The sequence below is a fragment of the Natator depressus genome, chromosome 15 (genome assembly GCF_965152275.1).
Source record: "Natator depressus isolate rNatDep1 chromosome 15, rNatDep2.hap1, whole genome shotgun sequence".
Taxonomy (NCBI): domain Eukaryota; kingdom Metazoa; phylum Chordata; order Testudines; family Cheloniidae; genus Natator; species Natator depressus.
The window spans coordinates 26,463,288-26,479,697 of record NC_134248.1 but is presented as its reverse complement, the minus strand read 5'-3'; the positions used below and the strand labels follow the sequence as shown (position 1 = coordinate 26,479,697).

At 38.7% G+C, this 16,410-nt stretch overlaps 1 protein-coding gene across 5 annotated transcripts in view; it reads left to right on the top strand.

The window, feature by feature from the left end:
• The window catches only part of CLIP1 (CAP-Gly domain containing linker protein 1), a 113,964-nt gene that overhangs the window by 55,966 nt on the left and 41,588 nt on the right, over positions 1–16,410 (top strand). For 2 of the 5 annotated variants that reach the window (XM_074972998.1, XM_074972999.1), the window contains 7 exons: positions 1,330–1,454; positions 2,044–2,260; positions 4,239–4,436; positions 6,266–6,369; positions 7,943–8,003; positions 9,233–9,265; positions 13,962–14,066. In XM_074972998.1, coding sequence (XP_074829099.1) covers positions 1,330–1,454; positions 2,044–2,260; positions 4,239–4,436; positions 6,266–6,369; positions 7,943–8,003; positions 9,233–9,265; positions 13,962–14,066 — 843 coding nt within the window. The remainder of the gene's footprint in view (positions 1–1,329; positions 1,455–2,043; positions 2,261–4,238; positions 4,437–6,265; positions 6,370–7,942; positions 8,004–9,232; positions 9,266–13,961; positions 14,067–16,410) is intronic. The other 3 variants (XM_074973001.1, XM_074973002.1, XM_074973003.1) reach the window with 3 other exon arrangements.

Here is a 16,410-nt window from a genome sequence, read left to right as displayed (position 1 = left end):
GTTTCTCAGGAAAATGAAGTGAACGAGGCCTAAATTGCTAATGTAAAAAGCTGTATTTTAAAATCTAGACCAGGCTTTTGAACATAATAAATAAGAGAAGTGATACAAACCCATTTTTTTTGTCTTGGCAGGTCATTTTAAGTTTCTTGTCACGGTACAGTTTTCTTTTCACTGCAGGGTGTGCTGGGAATTGCAAATACAAAAAAAAGTGCCAAAAATGCCCTTGATGTATGAGGGAACCTCTTGAAAAAGTAGTTTTGATTGACATTTGGTGCATATGAAACGTATAGTACTAGAGGTAGGAGCTGCACAGATTTTCTCACAGGGAGGCCACAACACACTGTTACCCTGACCTGCAAGACTCCTGCCGTGCTGGGCTTGTCCCAGCAGTAGATGGTCAGTCACACTGAACCCATCTTGAATCTTCACTTAATTTCTTCTCTCGTCCCTCCTTACCTCTCTTAGTGGTGAAGCTATGTCTTGTACGGGTGTAGAGCACCATCACGGTGTCTGGAAAGGTCTCCCAACACTTCTAAGCAAAGTGAATGATTTAGGATACACTGGTCAGGAGTACATGCTGAAGAAAATGCCTGGAAAGTGCTTTTTCTCCCTACACCAATTAAAACAGGTGCTTCCATTTGCAAGCCTGCCAAGCCTCATGCTTTATATTTCCTTTAAATGTATGAATAATTGTAGTATTTAGCTAATCTGAATTATTCCAATGAGGAAGCTAAAGTGCTGTGGTGTCGCCTCTCCTTCCCTCACAAACTTACAATAGGTTTCAGAGTAGCAGCTGTGTTAGTCTGTATTCGCAAAAAGAAAAGGAGTACTTGTGGCACCTTAGAGACTAACCAATTTATTTGAGCATAAGCTTTCGTGAGCTACAGCTCACTTCATCAGATGCATAAAAGTGGACTTACAATAATAAAAAAACTTACAATAATAAATCATTCTAAATAGGTGCAGGAAAAACTTAATTTAGAGTCATAGAGTTTAAGGCCAGAAGGGACCATCAGATCATCTGAAATTGGCTATAACCCAGGTTCCAGTGCTATCAATTCCCCACATCTGCACTGGGTAGTGGTAAATATATTTTTAGTCTTATTCAGTCATGTTTGTGGTTCCGAAGACACACTCAACATGTTAAAATAGAAGCAGTAGTAAAGATAGAGTAAACATTTCTAAATAGTTACTGGTTGAATCATATTTAATCCTTAATTTGCGGAGTGTTTATGAAATTACGTAAAAATATTTAGCACCTGATTTGATGTTTTAGTTTGGAAACTCAGTAAAAATTATTACACTTTCTCCCTCCCCCGCCCCCTTCAGGTTGGTGGCACCAAAGCTGGAGTAGTACGTTTTCTGGGGGAAACTGACTTTGCTAAAGGAGAATGGTGTGGAGTAGAATTAGATGAGCCTCTGGGAAAGAATGACGGAGCAGTGGCTGGAACAAGGTTAGTTTATAATCCTATAATAATAACCTTTACTAACACAAAATTGCTTGGAGTTTAAATCTTGGTTTTATATATCTTTCAAAACCTCTATATTAATGTTTACTTAGTCTGTGAGGTCTTTGGGATGGAGACCTTCTGTGTTGTTTGTGCATACAAAGTCTGGCACAGTGATGCCCTGATCCCTGACAGCGGTCTCTAGGTGTTACACAATACAAATAACGATAATTAATTTAGTGCAGCTAGCAGAGGGTCTTGAAAAGTTTCCTTTTCTCTCTGTTTGCTTGGAAGAATGCATGTGACAGAAGGGAAGTGGAGATTTAACTCTGCTAAACCCAAATGGAATTTCTGTAGGCCAAGGGCTTTCTAACTGCTGAGTTTTCTGCAAGTGAAGTGTTAATGCTTCTCAGAAAAGAGGTTGTAAGAATTTTATAATGAATAGTGCTAAGCAGCCTTAATACCAGCAGCCCCTTTCCCTTGTTTAGGGTGTTGATGTGGAATTCCTTAGAAGTTGCCATACTGTACATGAAAAGGTGATTCTCTGCAGTCTTAATCTATTTAATGCCCTCATCTGATTTTGCTTTTTCTAAAGGTATTTTCAGTGTCAGCCAAAATATGGCTTGTTTGCACCGGTCCACAAAGTTACCAAGATTGGATTTCCATCAACCACACCAGCTAAAGCCAAGGCAACTGTGAGAAAAGTGGTTGCAACGCCATCAGCTCTGAAACGCAGTCCAAGTGCATCTTCCCTGAGTTCTCTCAGTTCTGTGGCATCATCAGTAAGCAGCAAGCCAAGCCGTACAGGACTAGTAAGGTTCTTTTTCTATTGCATGCTTTACACTTCCAAATGGGAACCAATATGGCACTTGCCTGTGGTTTGCTTATGTAAACTGAGGATAGACCAGTTCTTGGGAAGAGCATAATATGTTTCATTGTGCTCTTTTTGTTTTTCACTCAAAGCATGCATGTAGGAAATCTTAGCTAGCCCTGAAGAACAGATAAATGTTTGTACATTTATCTTTATATATTTAACAGTTAACTCAAACTAACTGAGGTTTTTGCAATAAGAAAGGGGCTTATGCTACCAGCAAAATGAAGGGCATCAATGTATTCTGGGATCCACGCTGTAGAAAGTTGTCCATTTTTCCAGGGCTGCTTCTCCACTAAAGCTACATTAACGTTTGCAGACTTGGCCCACACTAAAGCTTCCAGAGATGAACTTGTATCTGACTAAACATAATATGAGAAGCCTTAGCCAGGCCAAAATGCAATATCTTTCTCTTGTTCCATTGGAGAGATGGTTGTGTGTAATGTGGAAATCCAACATCTGCCTTTGCTGATAAGAAGCCTCTTTCTTTTCCTAATTAGTTTTTAACTCTGTGAGCTTCTAAAGAGTAGAAACTGCAAAGTATGGTGTTGAGATTAATTTTAACATAGTACTAATTTGATCTAATATATTCTATATTTATGTTCATTTTTTAAAGTTTGGTACATAAATGTCATAGTCTTGGGTCAATTGTCCAATCTTTGGAAAGACCATGAAAGAGACATGTTCCCGCTCTTGGTTACAACTGCTGTGATACTGTTTAAAACTAATCTACCCAGAAAGCAAGGTTGTGATTTTGAATAATCGAGATTTTGATAGGAACTGCAGGAAGTAGGATCAAAAATGCTATCTATAGTTTAAGACCTGGGAAGAAAGTTTGAATTTCTAGGTTTCAGGTCAATTGTTACATATTATAACAAATTTACGATCTCTATACTTGCTGCACCCACAACTTGTTCAATAACTATTACTCATTAGTAGTAATTCTTGTACTTTCAGTTCTGCCACTTTCCCTCCCAGTGCAAAAAGTTTTGACAAAATGGAGGATAGGGGCACACTAAATTCTCACTGATCATTGTAACAGCCAATTCCATTAAGTGGAACAATGGGCACACTTGATCAAGCAAAGCTTTAGTCTCATTTGAGAGAGATTACATTTTGCAGATAGATTCATTTATCTTTATATCCTTAATTTTAGTCATGCCAAAGTGGTTCTTTCCAAAAACTATTAGTTCAGCTCAAATCCTCAGAGTGATTCCTATCAGATATCAATTATACTTCTTCAGAATGTACTGATAGTGACAAGGATTGCAGAACTTTCCCTTTTAGTCAAGGAAAATCCCCGTTGGCTTCAATGGGAGACTGTCTCAAATGAAGACAGCAGAATTTTGCTCGGAATATTTATCCATCTTTCATAGACGCAAAAGGTGGCAATGGGACTTCATGGGGAAGGCTTTTCACAATCCATTTGGAAACCTAAAATGTTCTTAGATTGCAGAAAGTGACCCAAGATTATGACTCCATATATAAGGGAAGAATGTCTAATTTTACTATGAGGACATTTTTATATCTAGCCAGGGCTCATGAAAAAAGGTGCTTAGCAGCAACCTAACAAGCTAGCCTTCAACTGAGTCTACAGAACCCATCTTAGACTGAGGCCAGCCTTTTGTTTTCATTTGAACTCTTCAGTCTCCTATATACCATCTGCTGATTGCCCCATAACAGTCTTGATGCACAGTCATGTCCCTTATTAACTTCCAGAGCAACTAATTTGAAATTAATTCTCAACACAGGAAATAAATTCTTTTCCCCTCTCATTGGTTTTGATGTATAAAGTGTGGGAGGAGCTGCAGTCAGGTATAAACAACATCTGCTTAGCTAGCACCCAAAATGCTTGTACAATAAGATTATATCCTTCCTTTTTATTTGATGAGGTTTTTAATGTATTTGCTTTTTTGAAGTTAACAGAAACATCTTCCCGATATGCAAGGAAAATTTCTGGCACCACCGCTCTCCAGGAGGCTCTGAAGGAGAAGCAGCAGCATATTGAACAGCTTCTGGCAGAGAGGGACCTGGAGAGGGCTGAGGTTGCTAAAGCAACAAGTCATGTAGGGGAAATAGAGCAAGAGCTGGCATTGGCTCGAGATGGACATGATCAGGTAACAAATAATGCTGCTCTTTTGACATGATGATTGTAGGACAGCCAATTTCACACACTAGGTTTTATTATTTGATTGGACAAGTCTGGGAGTAATGGGCACTGTTTTAAAATTAAGTCTTGTTTGCAGCCACTGCTCTTCTTAGAGGTTCCTGGGATGGTGAAGTTGAGACTTTTAAAGAAGTTATGTTCATTCTGAATGTTAAGAGGTGGTATTTTAAAACCACTGTTAAACATTGTACAGTGCCCTGAGCAGTTGGGTAAGCGGCGCTCTAAACATTTGCTATTAAAATTACACATTGGAAACAATCTCTCTTAGGCAATAACACCTTAATTAAGAAGCTCACAATAAATATTGTTAACAATCATTTCCAGATTGTAGACTAGAGACAGAAGCTACCTATTTGGTGCTATCTCGTCCATTCCCTAAGTGGCCATTGCTAGATTATTCCATGTAAAGTACAAGTTTTATTCCTTCATCCAGTCTATTTTTACACATCCCAAATGCTGATGCTTCCACCACATTCCTTGAGAGACCATTCCATATGTAATTAAATGAAATTCAACATTGATAAATGCTAAGTAATGCATAATGGAAGAGAAATAATCCCAACTGTATTTATACTGCAATGGGCTCTAAATTAGCTGTTACAACCCAAGAAAGAGATCGTGGAATCACTGTGGATAGTTCTCTGAAAACTTCTGCTCAGTGCTTAGCAGCAGTCAAAAAGGCTAACAGAACGTTAGGAACTATTAGGAGAGGGATAGAAAATAAGACTAAAAATATCATACTGCCACTATATAAATCCATGATCCGCTCACACCTGGGATACTGCGTCCATTTTTGGTTACCCTATCTCAAAAAGGATATAGAGAAACCGGAAAAGGTTCAGAGAATAGCAACAAAGATGATCAGGGGTATGGAACTGCTTCCATACAAGGAGAGACCAAAAAGATTAGGACTGTTCATTTTAGAAAAGAGATGACTAAGGGGGGACATGATAGAGATCTCTAAAGTCATGATATGGAAAATGTGAATAGACAAGTATTATTTACCCCTTCACACAATACAAAAACCAGGGGTCATCGGATGAAATTTAATACGCAGTGGGTTTGGTACAAACAAGAGGAAGTACTTTACACAACTAACCTGTGAAGCTCATTGCTATGGGATGTTGTAATGACCAGAAGTATAACTGGGTTCAAAAAAGAACTGGATAAGTTAATGGAAGAATGGTCCAGGAATGGCTATTAGCTCAGATGGTCAGGGGTGCAACCGCATGGTCAGTGCAACACTAAACCTCTGACTGCCAGAAGCTGGGAGTGGAAGACAACCGTGGATTACTCCTTAATTACCCTGTTCTATACAGTGCCCCTGAAGCTCTGGTACATGCCACTGTCAGAGACAGGATACTGGGCAAAATGAACAGTGATCTGACCCAATAAGACAGCTCTTATGTGATAGATCTCACTTCAGGAAGCCTTAGTCTGATATTTAGCCTAGATTTTGCTTTTCATATTTCATCTAATTCCTTCTAATTAATCACTATTATACCACACCTCCCCTTGTGGCTTATGCTGTTGGTGTATTGGTAAATGGTTATTGTGTGCCTGTCCCCTGGGTTATCATTTTACCATGCTATAAGTATTTTGTTCTTAATATTTCCTTTTACACCTCCATGCAGAATAGTTGACTGTCCATTTTGACTTTCCTGCAAACCATATGGCTTTCTTCACACTTAAATAGAACCCTGTTTAAACTTCTTCAAGTAAATATTGACTTGCCTAATCTTTTTACTTTCTAAATTCTATGTCATTGCTGCTAATTAGCATGTACTGGAAATGGAAGCAAAAATGGACCAGTTGCGGGCTATGGTCGAAGCTGCTGATAGGGAAAAAGTGGAGCTTCTCAACCAGCTTGAGGAAGAGAAAAGGTGAACCAAAAACTTTATTTGGGATTTCTCTCCATCACAAACAAGGTTTTGTGTTTCAAATGTGGTGGTTTGCCAGTAACAGACTAATTCCAAAGGGACAAATATAGGGTGTTGTGGCTGGTGTAAAGTCACCCGCATAGTTCATGCTATGGAGTTGCTTAGACCAACAGTTTGCAACCTGCAGAGGCGGTGGTACTGAGGCAGCCTCTGCAGGTTGCATCATACAGGGCTTAAAATAAAAGCTCTTTCTATAATAAATGCTATGACCCTGTTTTCACCAGCTGCTAGGGCAGCGAGGGACTACTTTAACTCTGGTCCTCGCTGGCCTTGGGCTCTCCTTCAGCATGTTGCCAAGCAACATAGCTGTTGCTATACATGACTGATGCACATTAACTGAAGTGGCATTTTGCAACTGGGGAAAAGTTCACAGCTTCAGCAATGTAGTATTTCTCCCTCTTCCTCCTAAATACTCTAGGTTTATTTTCTTTGACAGTTCTCTGCACTGTGTCAGATACAGTCTCATACAGTAACTTGAAATCCAACCACCTTAAATCTTTCACTCCCAAAAGCAGGGAGTTGTTGCGTAGACAGCGTTGTAATTACTGTTAAGATAAATACTAACTTAAATTCTTATTGTTCCTTTTCTTTACACTAATTGTCTGAAAGACCCTGTATTCCCACAAGCCCTGCCTTTGACTGAGAAGACTCGACGTGGTCATCTTCAGAGTCACTCAACAAAGTTCCAGCCAGTGCATGTTGTTCAAGGGATATGAGGCACCCTTTCTCTCCTCTCTACATTTCTTGTGGAGTTGAGTGAACTGTGGATCCAGTGTAGGTTGCTCAGAATCTAACTTCAGAGCCCTCTTCCACAGGAACACACCATCTGGTCCATCTCAGTCCACTTAAAGTTTGACTAGGATAAAAAGGTGGTGGTGGGGGAGTGGAGGTTGAGATCTTGTTCACGAATACGTTCTACCTATACATTCTAAAACTCTAGTGTAGATGAGGCAAGTTGTGCTTTAGCACATGTCTGTTCCTCCCCCACGGGCTTCCTCTCCAGGCAGCCAGCACAGGTAAAGATCAACTTGCTTTGCCTATACTAGAGTTTTAGAATGTGTATGTCTTAAAAAACCCAATTTCTTAATTTTTTTAATACATTTTCTAATTTTCTTACCCATTTTTAGCATGAATCATAGAAATTAGTGATGGCAAGTGGATCAAGTCGTTTTATCAGGTCATTGTTTGAGAGTCTAAAAAAGAAATGAATGAAATGGTGACTAGTTAATTTAAATATATTTTGTTTGTTTAAACTATTATTTTCTTGGTTAATACTGTGTCTTCCAAACTTTAAAGAACTTCAGGAAGGATTTTGATGTCATACTTTATTTTTAATGAATTTTTCAGTGTTCTCTCATTTAAAATCAGGGTTGAACTTTTTCTCTTCTCCCACTTTTTCTGGTAACTTGATTAAGTAATTTTAAAATATAATGTTGCTGTAGTTTTTAATTTCTCATGAAAAGTAAGTACAAAAAACAATCTCTCTTTGAAAACTGTCTTCATTTATGACTCATAGGAAGGTGGAGGATCTTCAGTTCCGCGTAGAGGAAGAGTCCATTACCAAAGGAGACCTAGAGGTAAAATACTGCCAACTTTGTAAAAGTCACATTTGGTAGGATACTGAAGTGCAAACAGTTGTAGATATTATATTCCTAACAGTGTGAAGACAATGAAAGGAAGAGTTAAAACTGCGTGTTGATATTCCAGGAGTACACAGAACAAATGGAAGGGGATCCCTAAACCTTCAAGTACCCAATTCTGCAGTCTTTGTGTAAGCTTAAATGGTCAAGATTGGGCCCTTAAGTGAATTGTATTCTTCAGCATGGCTTCTGTAGCTGAGTGGTTGCGGTTGTGGCAGAATAATTTAATTTATCCCTTGTAAAATTTCATCCTTTTTTGCAATTTTATAATCCTGCTAACATTTTTTTCAAATTATTTAAAAGAAACCAACAACTAGAAATCCATTTTAAATTCTAAAACTGGCAGTTAATAGTCATGTCCCTGTTGAAGTGGGTGCTGAAGATTTAACCACCTCAGTCTTCTGGGTGATTCATACCAAATAATGACTATCCCTGCACATCTCTCAACAAAGACTTAACATCGGCGTGCGTGGTTTAGGGAGGGTTCAGAATTAAGCACACCAGTGAAATACAAAGTATGTACTCTTATCACGATTTACCTTCCTACTTTGTCTAGCTGGTATGATGTACTGAACTCTACTCTAACATTCTGAAATAATTCTGTACACAGTGTTTTTATTGTTAATAAGAAAGAAACAAATTGAGACCATTTAAACACTGCCAGTTTTTTAATCCAAATTTAAAATAAAAATGTTGGACGTCTTCTGGTTTTTGAACATATTTAATCTGAAAAAACGTTGGTTACTCTTATCCCATTGTAAAGAACAGGAGAAATTTAAACTGACTGACTTATAACCCTATGAACCATTAATGATGAAAGTGCTAGCCTTGTGGTCCATTTCATGTGACATTTCCTTTAGTTCTACTTTGTGTCAGTCTTCCATCCATTTTAAAGTACCTATCTATACTCTGCTCTATTAGTTGTTCAGTCCATGAAAGTGTTTTTTGGATTTGTTTTGTTAAATCAATTGATAATTAAAATTGAGTTTAAAATCATGGCAAACTGTTTTAAGGACTCTGGTTGGTTGTTTGACAAGATGCATATCTTCAGGAGTATAAGCTGAATTTAAATTAATGAAATGCGTCCTGTTGTATTGGAGTGATAGTGTTAAGCATTTAATAGGTGAAATATATATCTATATTTTTTTTTTAATTTTTACTGATAGCAAAAGAGGCAGATTTCTGAAGATCCTGAAAATGTAAGAGGGCATTTAAGTGTGTGGAGACATCCCATGTTAACAGATTGTGTACAGATAAAATGCTTATTGATAGACTTAATCACTAACTGCATAATCTGCTATTGAAACATTGATTCTAGTATTTGTGTGCATGTTGCTTTCAGAGCAATTACAACACTTATCACAAAGAACGTATGTAATGACTAAACACTGGCATCCCCTTTAACTGAAGACAGGGGGAACGTATCGTCATTAGTTTTTAAAATAAAACCGCAAATTTAATACAGTGCAATCAACTGAAAAGCAATAGGAGCTTGCAGGAAACTACAGTCTTAGGCCCTGAAAAGTCTCTTCTGTAAAAGCAGGCCTCAACTTGCATTCATCTCAAAATCCTGCGTTCTTTCCCCTGAGCTCCCACTACTGTTCAGTGGATGGCACTGTACATCGTTTCATGAAATTTCCTAGAGAACAGATTTCATAGCCCCACCTCTCCTTACTGATTACTCTTTTTTTTTTTTTTTTTTTTGTTATGAAATGCTGAAGAGAAAGCAGTATCCAAGGAAAAGCGATTAAAAATACAAGAATGATCTCATTATTTACACTGTACAAAGCTATGGATTTTTCATTGTAGAGTAACAGGATTTCTTCCTGAAACACACAGAGAAATTGTTTAGGATTGGCTAGAAGAAATATATTCCTTTGCAAGTCCTTAAAATAAATCCCCTCTACACCATCCACAGTACAAAGCTGATGGAATTAAAAAAAAATCCTCTGCTTTTGATTTGGTTCAAGAAGATCTTATAATAGGCTGCCTCCTGCAACCCCTCTTCCCCCACCAAAATAGAAAGCTCTCAAGACTAAAACTGATTTCCTACTATGCATTCTTAGGTGTTCCTTTTATGAAGCTACTTCCGTGATCTGGGTCTCTTCTATTCTTCCAAATCAGGCACACGGTGTGTTAGAAGTAAATCTGCATGTGACTTTCCTCTTTCCTATTTTGTGCACTCCTCATTCCCCTCTGTCTTTATTCCAATTCTCTCTCTTCTAATTTCTCCCTCAACAGGCTTATTTCCCAAGAAAAACCCTTGTTGCTCTCCTTTTGAGTGGAGAGTGATGTTGGATTATTTAATGGAACACTAGATAAGAAACTATCCAGACCATGTTCTGTGGTGAACATGCCAGCACAGGGACTGAAGACTTGCTGCCCCAGTTACAGAATCATTAGTCAGCATTATAGCTTCAGCATAGTAGTACGGATGGATCAGTAGGTAGATACAGGTGCAAAACTAAGCTGTGAATTTCATTTCAAAGAGTGAGAGCAGGCACAGAGTGCAGTTGGCATGCATTGTTGATAACTGATGGCCTGCATTTGGGACTTAATGACTTAGGGTACATCTACCCTGCAAAAAAAACCCTTGGCACTTGGGTTTATGCTATGGGGCTCAAAATAGCAGTGTAGCCCATCTCACTCGGGCTGGAGCCTGGGCTCAGAAATCCTGTATGGGCAGGGGTCCCAGAGCCTGAGCTCCAACCTGAGCAGGATTGTCTACACTGCTATTTTTGGTGCCATAGCATGAGCCCAAGTCAGTGGCCTGGGCTTTGAGATTCACTGCCACAGGATTTTTTGCAGGATAGATGTATCCTTAGTGGAGTTGGAGAGGATGTAAGTCAGGGCAGGATTTGTCTCACCTCTCATCATCTAATTGTAATGCCCCAGACTAGAGAGAGTGTTCCCTGTCATTTTTCACATCTGAATCAAGCTTTAGTATTAAATTCCACTCTCCTTTATGTTACACCAAAATAAATCTGGAGTAACTTCATTGAATCTTCTGAATTCAGTCTGGTGTAACTAAGAGGAGAATTTGTCCCTTAGACTTGTCTCTTTGGATGATTGGAAGGGAGTTCAGACTGATCCACAGTTCCTCAGTGGATATCCCTATTTGGAATTGGAGCCTTTCCTTTGGAAGTCAGACTTATTTATTTTTGTTTGCTCATTGAGCAAAAGTGGTGTTTGGAGTGGAATGTTTTAGATTCCACCTCTATTTATATTTAGCTGAGCATCTTTATTTATTTTTGTTTTAGTGTAGATAATATCTGCGTGGTGGGATATTTTTGAATAAGTTCTGTTAACTCTGATCTCTGAAGGTTTTAGTGCTGTTGGACAGCACCTAGATATGTTTGTTATAGCTGCTATATAAGCAAGGGATTAAAAAGAGGCTTTGTGTATGATAGTGCACATTTTAGTAGAGATTCATGATGTAAGGAGAATTCTGGATATGCTCTTCTGCATAGATCCACCTCGGGGAATGTGACTAAGTAAGTATGTAGGTTTATCCCAAACCACTATTTAAAAAAAACCTCAAGACATTTCTAGAGCTGTTTAGTGGCTTGGTTTTTTTGTTTGCTGGATCTGAAGTCACACTAACTAGTCCCACAAATGCTCCGAATTAAAACTATTGCATTTAAAACTTTTAGACATTTTAAAAGTTTTCTCTTAATATCTCTAATTCCCATCAGAATACCAAACCACATAATGGAAAGCTGTTGGTAAAAGGACAATTCTTATTCTTCTGGAAAACTGGCAGTCTTGTCAAGCCCTCTGAAGATCTTCAGGAACAAAGGAGACATAGAATCACATAAAAACTTCATTAGCCCAAGGAAATGCTGAAAGTTTGGTCTCTGAAGCAAGTGTAATACTTTTGGATCCCTGTGTGTTGGGGCCTATTGAATTATGTTGGTAGAATTAGCTTATCATTTTCATCATGATGGATACAGAACTATTTTGGTTCAGCACCAGTCAACTTCCAGCTTTTGACACAGATAGAGAAATAACTTGATGTGATCAGAATGAAATAGTAAGGTGAAACCATCTTTTTTTATTGGTTGATGGGTGGAGGAGAACACAGCTGAAGCAAAACAAAGGCTTTTCCCCATCTCACTTCCTCTTCAAAGAGTACTTACGATCTTTATTTGATTGTTTGGGGCTGCTTTGAAGATGGTCACAATCAGCTTATCGCTATTTATACATAACACTGCTTTACAAGGATTTCAAAATATCTTGCTACAGACACTGGCAATGGAGACTTAGGTCTACATTACCTATGCCGGTGCACAATGCACGTAGAATGCCTGGGTATACACAGATCTCCTGCCAACTGTGGAAACAGTACAGTATGGGCAACGAGATGATGACAGATGGAGTAGGGCCTTGATGGGATCCCACATATCTTAATTCACATTATTCTCTTCTCCTTCGTATTCTACGGCTGGCTCTGCAAGATAAACACCTGTTTCTTCTAATTAATATTTCTTAGCTTAATTACATCCATCCACTGTACTTCACACTAAATTACAGCTACAACTAAATCACATAGAAGAACGTTGCTCCAGTTTGCCACGGGTAACTTCTCATGATGAGAAGCATGTCTTGCCGTAGACAGTAAAATAATATTCAGCCTCCATCAGGTGGTCACCCTGTTGTTGGGATGGTCACACCTCTTTCTAGGAAAGGACACTTAAACCAACAGGCATGAATATTTCTTTTTAAAATATGGCATATTTTAGGTTAATGATGATGTGCATTAAGATTGACACAATGTACTGAACTCTGCAGTTCAGAGCTGAGTGTAACATGCAGTTCTTAAGTCTGGATATGCTTTTCTTTTTCCCTCCCAGAGTGGTGCAAGTCAAGAAGGGAGTAACTGCTACACTCTTTCCATCTCTCTTAAACTCCATGTTTTCTTGCAGACTCTTGGGATAGCGTCTCAGCCCCTTTGCTGAATATTCAGGAGCTGTATCCTGATATTCCACAGTTCTTTATAAAACCTACCCCTTTGTGAGCAAAGGGCAGAGGGTACTTGGCTCTGCTTTGTGTGGTTCCTTTTTCTCTCTTGGAACACAATGCCTTTTAGAAGTACAAAGGGCACAAGTCCTCTTACTTCCTCTTCTTGGCCTAACCAATTTAGACTTGAGTGACGTACCATGGTCAAATCAGCATTTTACTTACAGAGCAATAAGTCTAAATCAGTCACATTTTCTCCCCTTCTGGAAAGGTGGGGAAAAGATGTTCTGTGTGTATTCACACCATTCATATAATAGCAACAAATGAATCTTGACATGCCTAGGACTTGCCAGGAAGATTTTTATGGCACAAACTTGAAAACCATAGAGAAATTAAAAATAGCATTCTACAGAAGCCCTAATCAATATCTACAGCCAAATTCAGACCTGCTTGGTGCTGCTCCTGTTCCATGGTGTTATTTCACCTATGACACCAGGTCTGAATTTTGATCCCCTAGTTCATAATTAAAAACCTAACTCAGCTACATCCAAATAAATATACATTAGTATGTTAGTTGGGGGTGATAGGGGGAAGGGGCTTATAGTTCTTTAAAAAGTATTAACTATTCTAATTTGTGCTGGTAAACTTCACATACTGATAAATAACTTCTACTTGGCTGCATGAATCTACCTTACTTTTTGTCCGTATTTCTTCTTGTTTGTGATTGGTTTGTTTTATTTCACACATCAGACCATTTACACTTTCAGTCCATCTCTCTCATCCATAGAGTTTCCCTGTTCATTTTACCCACTGCATCTTCTCTGCTCATCCTTGGTAGAAGATACTGGCAGCACGGCCTGCATGTGGCATCCTCCTCTTGTGCTGGCATGTGATGGTGGCACTGTTGTGTTCTCTTCCTTTCCTTTTTACTAACAGACGCAGACCAAACTGGAGCATGCCCGCATTAAGGAGCTTGAACAGAGCCTGCTCTTTGAAAAGACCAAAGCTGACAAACTCCAGAGGGAGTTAGAAGACACTAGGGTAATGGTTTTCACTATTTAAATGAACAAGACCTATTTGTAACATGGAGGATTTCTGATCACGCAGTCTGCGGGGTATAATGGATATTGAAGAGAGTGCCTGTCTTCTGCCATATTCTTTTATAGAAAGTAGCCAAGAAGGACACTACTAAAATGACTACTACATTTTGACTTTTTGTTACATTTTTATTATATATAGTTCTACAAAGGAATCCAGGTAAGATCTCTTCAAAATGGAAAGATATCACTTGACTACAGGTGCAAAGCGGCAAACAAAGTTGTGGATCTATTTATGAAAGTATTCAGCAGTTCACTTTGTAGCAGATAGTGAGGTTCTTTATGCTCCAAAAGAAATGCTGACTTGCTGTGAATAGACAGGTGTTCTCATTTAATTTACTCAAATTCTTCCAGTCTGAAGGTTTTTGGGGGATGGAGCAATCTGGACCTTATGTACAGGTTGTAACATTGGGTGCTTATTTTGCTGACCAGTGTATACTGTGGCCATACAGTTTGTTTGTTTGTTCTCCGTTGGTATGGTCCTTCCATAGGAAACCCAGTGGCACTAGTTACATATTCTGCTTACATCCGATTTTTTTTTTAATGCCCTTGTTAGAAAGGTGAAGAAGTTCTACATGTGCAGAGACTTGAAACAATGTCAGTATCTTTCTACCAAGAACCATATTAATCTCTCCTCTAGAAAGATGCTAACCCTGTGTCAAATTTCAGCTGAGACAGATCCTATGTGACTAGATTAGTTGACCCCAGTACTCCCTTCGCAGGTGTGTTTAGCAGAGTGTAATAGTACTTTATCGTACCGATGTGGTCTCAGAAGTCCAGAACCATGAAGAATGGAAATAGCTTCCAAGTTCCATATTTGGATGCCTTTGCACATATGAAAAAATGACATTTTTTATTTTGTGCTTGAAGGAATGACTTGCTTATGGTTTCTAAGCCTAAAGCATTCCAGTAATTTGAAATGACTCTGGTCAGCCTACAGCTCTGATTACTCCCCATTAATTTAGATTATTTTAAATAACAATGCATATTATGCATTGTAATGAATGTCAGTGATTTGACATTCATTGTTCTTAATGTGCTTGCAAGTGATCCAATCAGCTTTCTTCTACGACAATATAAAGCATGTTGATTTCATTTAAACTGATCATTTTCTCCACACCAGAAAGTGTCACATGTAATTAAAACAGAATGACAGGCAAACAGTAACCACACCATTAACGACAATGTACTGTTTACTAGTTATTTTTGTCAGGCAAGGAAGGGAATTTGAGTGGGAAGAATAGAGATGTGGATGGCTATTAGCCCTCTGCCATACATCTAATAAGAACCTATGTAATCCCCACACTTGCCTAGCAAAAATAGTTTGTGTTTTTGGATGCTAAAGATTAATAAGATGACTTTCTCCTATCAATCTGAAGTTTTAACTTTAGTATTTGCAGAAGTCCAGTAAGGTCTCTGTTTTCTGACAGGAAGTATATTCTATAGATTCCCACTCTTTGTTTATAAAGCTGTAGAGATGGATTGCTTTTATGTAGCAGGAAATAATCTTCTAAATGTATAGTAATCCAATAACTTTTATTTGGATGGGAGTAATGGATCCAAATTTTCATGATTTAGAGGCACTTGCGAAACTGAGGAATCTTAAAACTCCCACAGATGAATTACAGTTAATATTACTTGCAGCATGTGCATGGTATCATAGCATTCAAATATCTTGCACTGAGAGGGGATTCTTCAAAACTTGCTAAACCTGAGCCCAATTTGTAAGCATCTTGGCACCTCTGGTTAACTGACCATCAGTTAGCAGATGCAACACAAGCCAGTTGCTTTTTCTTTGGGGGGAAGAAAAGAAACCTCTCTACAGGGAATGAATTCTGCTTGGCTGGAGAGCTTCCTGTTGATTGAGGTTTTTTCCCCACCTGTCAGGTCCTTACTATTCTCAAAGAAACTGAGGAACTTTGGCTCTTTTCTAGACCCCAGGAAGGCAAAAGTGAAACTACACAGAAGAGAAAGAGGTGTGTCTGGTTCATTTTTGTCATTCTGCATCACTATGGTGATGGACCAGACTAGTACAGGAGCATACAACTATGCGTTCCTTTAACATGAGATTCAGTAGAGACCGAGCAACTCCCAGTACCTAAAGGGCCCCTGTGTGCCAGCGTTTATGTAACGCTACGGGGGGACTTCATCTGTGCCCAGTCCATTGCTGGGGTCCATGCTAGTGGATCCTAGGCCAGATTTGGGACATGTGTTTGTGGGGAGAAGAGGGTGCGTATTTTTTTTTTTTGTAGAAATATAGTTGTTGCTCCACTCCAGCAAACTGCCCA